The following is a 6,270-nucleotide window of genomic DNA, read 5'->3' on the forward strand; positions in this document are numbered from 1 at the left end:
CAGAAATATATCAAACAAGTTTTAAAAAAACAATTAACTAGAAATAAATATCCAGTTAGAGGAAAAAACAAAATTAATCAAAAAGTAATATTTTCATTTTTCCAGGAAGTACAGTAGATGACTACAAACATGTTTTAGCCTTATTCTGATCTCAACAGTGAAGCATAATCTTCACCATGATTTGGAAAAACAGTGATGAAAGAATCACAAGTTAAATGCTTATGTAGGAAAACTAGAGATTAAATAACTCAGAGACCATATGCATGAAAAACAACAGTTAAAGTCAGTGTTGATATATTTAACCATTCAGCATTTAAACCAGCCATGTTTTCCAAATATTCTACCATTTTTATGTTCAAACCAGTCAGATCCAGCCTCTCACACTTACCCTACAATGTCTAAAATCAAAGAATCATATCATTAAAATCTTGCTAGCTTCAAGATAATGTGAGATAAAGCCATTTTCTACCAAAATATGATTCTATATCTTTTACCTTTCATTTTTCACTTGTTTCACTTATTAGACTGTGGCCTTGCTGGGGCACTGGCTTTGAATTTTTTTTTGAATGAATTGAGGTCAAATGACCAATCATTAATTAAAGATTAACGTGTGGAGCCTATAAAAGGCTAGTCAACTACAAAATGCCACAACAGAAATGGGTTTCGCTAATAAGTAAATATCTAGTTAGATTTAAAGGTGTTTAACTTCTCAAGTCTATTTGAAATATGACAAAATCAATAGTATATAATTTTCTTTATGATTTTATTGATTTTACGATAACTGAAGTTGCTGTATTGATCCCATGTTCACTCCAAGCAAAGAAAATAATTATCATGTTACCCTTTATGGATTTCACTTACAAAGCACCTAGTCCACACTGTGAAGTGGTTGGCATTTGGAAGGGCATCCAACTGTAAAAATCAGGCCAAAACTGACCTCGCCTACATATGTGCTTTGTAAAAAGCACTCAGCCCACTCTGTGGAGTGGTTGGTGTTAGGAAGGGCATCCAGCTGTGAAGACCATGCCAAAACAGACACAGAAGCATGGCACAAGCTCCTGCCTGACCAGTCCCTGTCAAACTGTCCAACCCATGCCAGCATGGAAGGGGGACGTTAAACAATGGTGATGATGATGATGACGACTGAATCAACTCCAGTACTTTTTCTCTTTTTTAAAGCCTAGTACTTATTCTATCAGCCTCTTTTGCTGAACTGCTAAGTTATGGGGACATAACACACCAGTCCCAAGTCAAACCGTCTAACCCATGCGAGCATGGGTTGCAATGATGAAAATGATGATGATGATGGTCAATAAATACTGCTGACAAAATTAGAAGTCTACACATAAATAAAAATTAATTAGCTGGTTTAGTTTACCTGGAAGAGGTTCTGTACAAACTATCTCCTTTGGAAGCTCAAACTGAGTTGGGTTGGTGTAGCGAGCAGCCTTAGCAAGCACAAGCAAAGGATGTAACTGGTCTGTGTCCTCATTCATGTCTTCTTCCTCCTCTTCTTCAACTTCCATCTCGGTGACTCCATCTTTTACAGAACGTTTCGCTTCAGACTGGAAGTGCAAAATAAAAAAAATAGAAAACAGAATGGTTGAATGATAACAAATAAGAATTAAAAATTGGAGACAGTAGAAACAGTTCCTATGATCAATAGTTTTAATTTTTGCTGTTTAAACCCATATCAACTCTTTGATGATCATTTTTTTAAAGTTCACAACATATTTCTTATTTACTTTGAAGAACAGAGGCAATATTCATAGTTTCTGTAGACTTTTCTCAATAAAATATTTTTACAGGAGGAAAAGAAATAAAACAAACATTAAAAGTATAAAAGATTAAATTATCCATGTAAAAAATTTCATTACTACCTCACCAAAGAAACACAGAAAAAGAAAAAGTGGGGAGGGGAATTAAGTAGTAGAAGTTAGGGAGGAGGAGGAGGAGAGGAAGTAATGGGTTGTACATCCCAGAACATTGCCTGACCAATACAATACAATAAAATAAAATGCTTATAAGTCGTAGTCATAGTCGTGGTTGATGCTGGTGGCACGTAACTGGCATGTAAAAAGCACCTTTCAAGAGTTAGGCCTCACAGAGGCAAAGTGTCTGATGCCAGTGGCACGTGAACAGCACCTTTCAAGAGTTGGGCCTCACAGAGGCAATGACGAATAACCGAAACCTTTAGTATTATACCATGCTTGAGAAGAAGACCCATCAAGCCTAGTAAAATTGTAGTTGTGGCAGATACTGGAATCGTGCAAATGGCACATGTACTGGTGGCACATAAAAGCACCCATTACACTCTTGGAGTGGTTGGTGTTAGGAAGGGCATCCAGCTGTAGAAACTATGCCAAATCAGACTGGAGTTTGGTGCAGCCTTCCAGCGCTGGTCAAGCCATCCAACAAAGCCAGCATGGACAACAGACATTTAATGATGATGATGATTTCATTATGTTCTAAGTTCAAATTGCTCTGAGGTCAACTTTGCCGTGTTGCAAAAAAATAAGTACTAATCAAGTACAGGAGTCAAAATAATATCCTGCAAAGTTCCTAAAATGAAAAAATTTATGGTGGCTTCAACATCATCATCATCATCATCAAAGTGTTTAACTTCTCAAGTCTATTTGAAATATGACAAAATCAATAGTATATAAGCACCTAGTCCACACTGTGAAGTGGTTGGCATTTAATATCTGCTGGCACAGGGTGGACAGCTTGACAAGAACTGGCAAAGTCAGGGTTCATAGTCTGTTTTGGCTTGGTTTCTATGGCTGGATGCCCTTTCCAATGCCAACCACTTTACAGAATGCTTTTTACATGGCATCATCACCAGTGCTTTTGCTGTGGCACCAGAACCCACACCAATGCTATACAACAACTGAAAACCTTCCCCATTGTACCGTTTTAGCTTTCAATAACACCAAGCAAAATCTTCAACTCCATTCCCCACTATTTACTCAAAGAGAAAAATACTTAACTTCATGAGAAGAAATAACATAAATTGGTGAATAGAAAACTTCCTGTCTGGTTGCCAAGCCTCTGTAATCTCCAAGAATAATAGTTCTGGAAAATTTCCACCATGTTTTTACCTTTCGTATGATTCAATCATTGGACTGCAACCATGCTGGGGCATTGCCTAGAAAGGTTGCAGTTGAATAAACCCTGCTCCAGGACCCATTTTTAAGTCTGATGCTCCATTACCGATTGCAAATATGCAATATATGTGTTTTGCTTGTTCGCCAATATGCTGTGATTTAGTGCAGTGGGGATGACTCCCTCAAATCACTGGGTGCTAAAACACCAGTCTATGACTTTCAAGCAAAACACTTACATTGAGTATATGAAGTCGATAATGTTTAAAACACCAGTGCTGCTTCCAATTCATAATTGAATGAACATACAACTCACCTCAGCAGCTAATAAGGTACAACGACGACAAACCCACTCTCCAGATGGTACGTCATCTTCTGTTAAAGGGGGATCACTGAAAAAGAAGATGCCAGAACAAGTAGTTAGCAAGCTATTCAAAATATATTTTAATAAAGAAACATAATGTTGAATATTACAAAAAATATATATTAACAACAGAGGCAGTATTAATACTGTGCGGTAATATTTATCCCTCCTTAAACGTGGATGTTTTGTAAGAACAAACTAAATTACAGTGGATACCAATGAGAGAAACTCTGAAACCAACAGCCAATATGACAGTTTCTCTCAGGTTATCTACTGCAGTATAGTTTGTTCTAACAGAACATTCACGTTTAAATGGGGATGAATATAACTTCTCAAAGGAATATTAACTGACAGTACAGCTTTTTTATTTTTTACTTGTTTAAGTGACTGAATTGTGGCCATGCTGGGGCACTGACTTGAAGGGTTTAGTAAAACAAATTGACCCCAGTACTTATTTTATTTCTAAGCCTGATACTTATTCTGTTGATCTCTTTAGCTGAAATGCTAAGTTACAGAGATGTAAATAAACCAATACCAGTTTTCATAGTGGTGCACACACACACACAAAAATAACAACTGATGAGAAATGGGACCAAAGAGGACAATGGAAACAATCGATATGATGAGAGTTTACATATACTTACTGACATTGCAAATGAAAGGCAGCTGGACATCGGTCACAGCACAGTAGGTCACCACCTTCTTTACAGCTATCACAACAATCGTGGTTGACAGTACGTCCAGGGCGTCGGTACTCTCTCACCGGTCTTTTGGGTTTTCTGGAAGGATCTTCAGAGGTTGGTGGAGCTACCAACTTTAAGATTTGCTGTTAATGGAGGTAAAATGAAGGACAAAAATGAGTCAAAGACAGGCAGATAAGGTTATCAGAGAGACAGACAACTAGGTTTTAACAGACAAGTCAGAATACATATAAAAGCCACATCTCTCAAGACACCTGTGCTTATCCCTCTACCATACTTTAGCCTCTCAACGCCAGGCATTAAGCCACTTTTCCTTCTACTGCAACCCTGTTCAGTTGAAGGTTTTTTCTCTGTGTTGCAAGTTATTTAGCAACCTCACTAGTGCTGGTGCCATGAAAACAGCATCTGGTATACTATGTAAAATGGTTGGCATTAGGAAGGGCATCCAGCCATAGAAACCAGGCCAAAACAGACATTGGAGCTGGATGCAGTCCTCCACCTTGTCAAACCATCCAACGTATGGTAACAAGGAAGATGGATGCTAAATGATGACAATGGACACAGTCATACACATGGTTGCACAGTAAATTGTTCCCATGCTTGTTTTATGATGGCTGGGTCTTTTTTTTAACAAACTGTCTTGACATTTATTATTTCCTTCATAAGACTTAACTTTCTGAGATTAGTCGTCACCACTTTTTCTTGTGTGTTCTTCAGTCTTCCTCTTCTGCAGCTTCGTTCCCTCGGGATCACTTAGCACTTCTTTACCCATTCATCATCATCATCATCCATGCCCACACACTACATTCCATACCTCCACATTCTTTCTCAATGTGTATTACAACTGAGTCCTATTAACCCTTTTGATAATAATCCCACCTGAGACAGCCCATCATTCTCTGGTACAAACTTCTTGTTTTAAAGTGATTTAAATTAAAACCTTCCATCAAAATTTAAAGCTAATTTCTATTCCAAACACCAGCTTAATAACTGACTAAGCCCTTATTTTCAAAATTAACAAAAGCAGTGTATTCCAACAGAAATATGGTAACAAAAGGACTAACATCATCATCATCATCATCATCATCATCATCATTTAGCATCTGCTTTCCATGCTGGCATGGGTTAGACAGTTTCACAAGAGCTGGTAAGTCAAAAGACTGTGCCAATCTTTACTTAATATTTGCTTTATTTACAGTGCAACCAGCCCTTGTTTGGAAAACTCAGTAATCTGGAATGGCTTTGGAACCAAAGGGATCAGTCCCTATAAATGTGTGTATGTGTGTGTGTGCATGTGTATGTTTATGTGTGTGTGTGTATATATATATATATATATATATATATATATATACACACACATATATGTACATACATACACACACATGCATGCATAGACACACACACACAGAATGAGAGAGAGAGAGAGAGAAGGAGAGAGAGAAATTCTAACAACGATACATGTAAGTGAGTAAACAAACCTGTTTCTAAGAAAGTCAAAAGAATAAATCAAATTGACAATAAATGACAATAAATGTGACCAACCACAACCATCCTGGTGTGTCTTTCAACATATCTAAGCTGTTACAGAGTCTTTTTTACTAACAAATGACAGCAATGGACACTGAAAAATATCTCACGTTAATTTTCCCCACAGGTGTCCTCTTTGCCATGCTTACATGTCAAGGTGGTTTAACTAAGCAGAGATGTTTGTCTTCATGCTGACTAAATCACTAGATGTGTCCTAGTTTATCCAAACTCAATGAATTAACAATGACTCACTTGTCACATTTATAAAATAAGATACAACAGTAAAAACATTGGTCAGTCATTACACTTATTGTTTGTCATCAGTGAAGCTGGATGTGCAATGATGGCTGTTGATGCTGTTTAATACCAGGTCAGACTGAATCCAATAGATACATATATTTTATATAATATGTATTCTTTTATTTTTTTTACTTGTTTCAGTCATTTGACTGTGGCCATGCAGGAACACTGCCTTACAGGATTTTAGTCAAACAAATCAACCCCAGGACTTATTTTTTTCAGCCTAGTGTTTATTCTATCGGTCTCTTTTCCTGAACCGCTAAGTTACGGGGGG

General features: G+C 37.3%; 1 protein-coding gene across 1 annotated transcript in view; it reads right to left on the minus strand.

Annotated features, from left to right (window-relative positions):
* Positions 1-6,270, minus strand: part of LOC106874421 (PHD finger protein 12) — a 64,263-nt gene that overhangs the window by 35,387 nt on the left and 22,606 nt on the right. Inside the window, exons 2-4 of the mRNA XM_052976832.1 lie at positions 4,113-4,294; positions 3,421-3,496; positions 1,379-1,565 (exon numbers count right to left, since the gene is read on the minus strand). Coding sequence (XP_052832792.1) covers positions 1,379-1,565; positions 3,421-3,496; positions 4,113-4,294 — 445 coding nt within the window. The remainder of the gene's footprint in view (positions 1-1,378; positions 1,566-3,420; positions 3,497-4,112; positions 4,295-6,270) is intronic.

The sequence above is a fragment of the Octopus bimaculoides genome, chromosome 25, assembly GCF_001194135.2.
Source record: "Octopus bimaculoides isolate UCB-OBI-ISO-001 chromosome 25, ASM119413v2, whole genome shotgun sequence".
Lineage (NCBI taxonomy): Eukaryota > Metazoa > Mollusca > Cephalopoda > Octopoda > Octopodidae > Octopus > Octopus bimaculoides.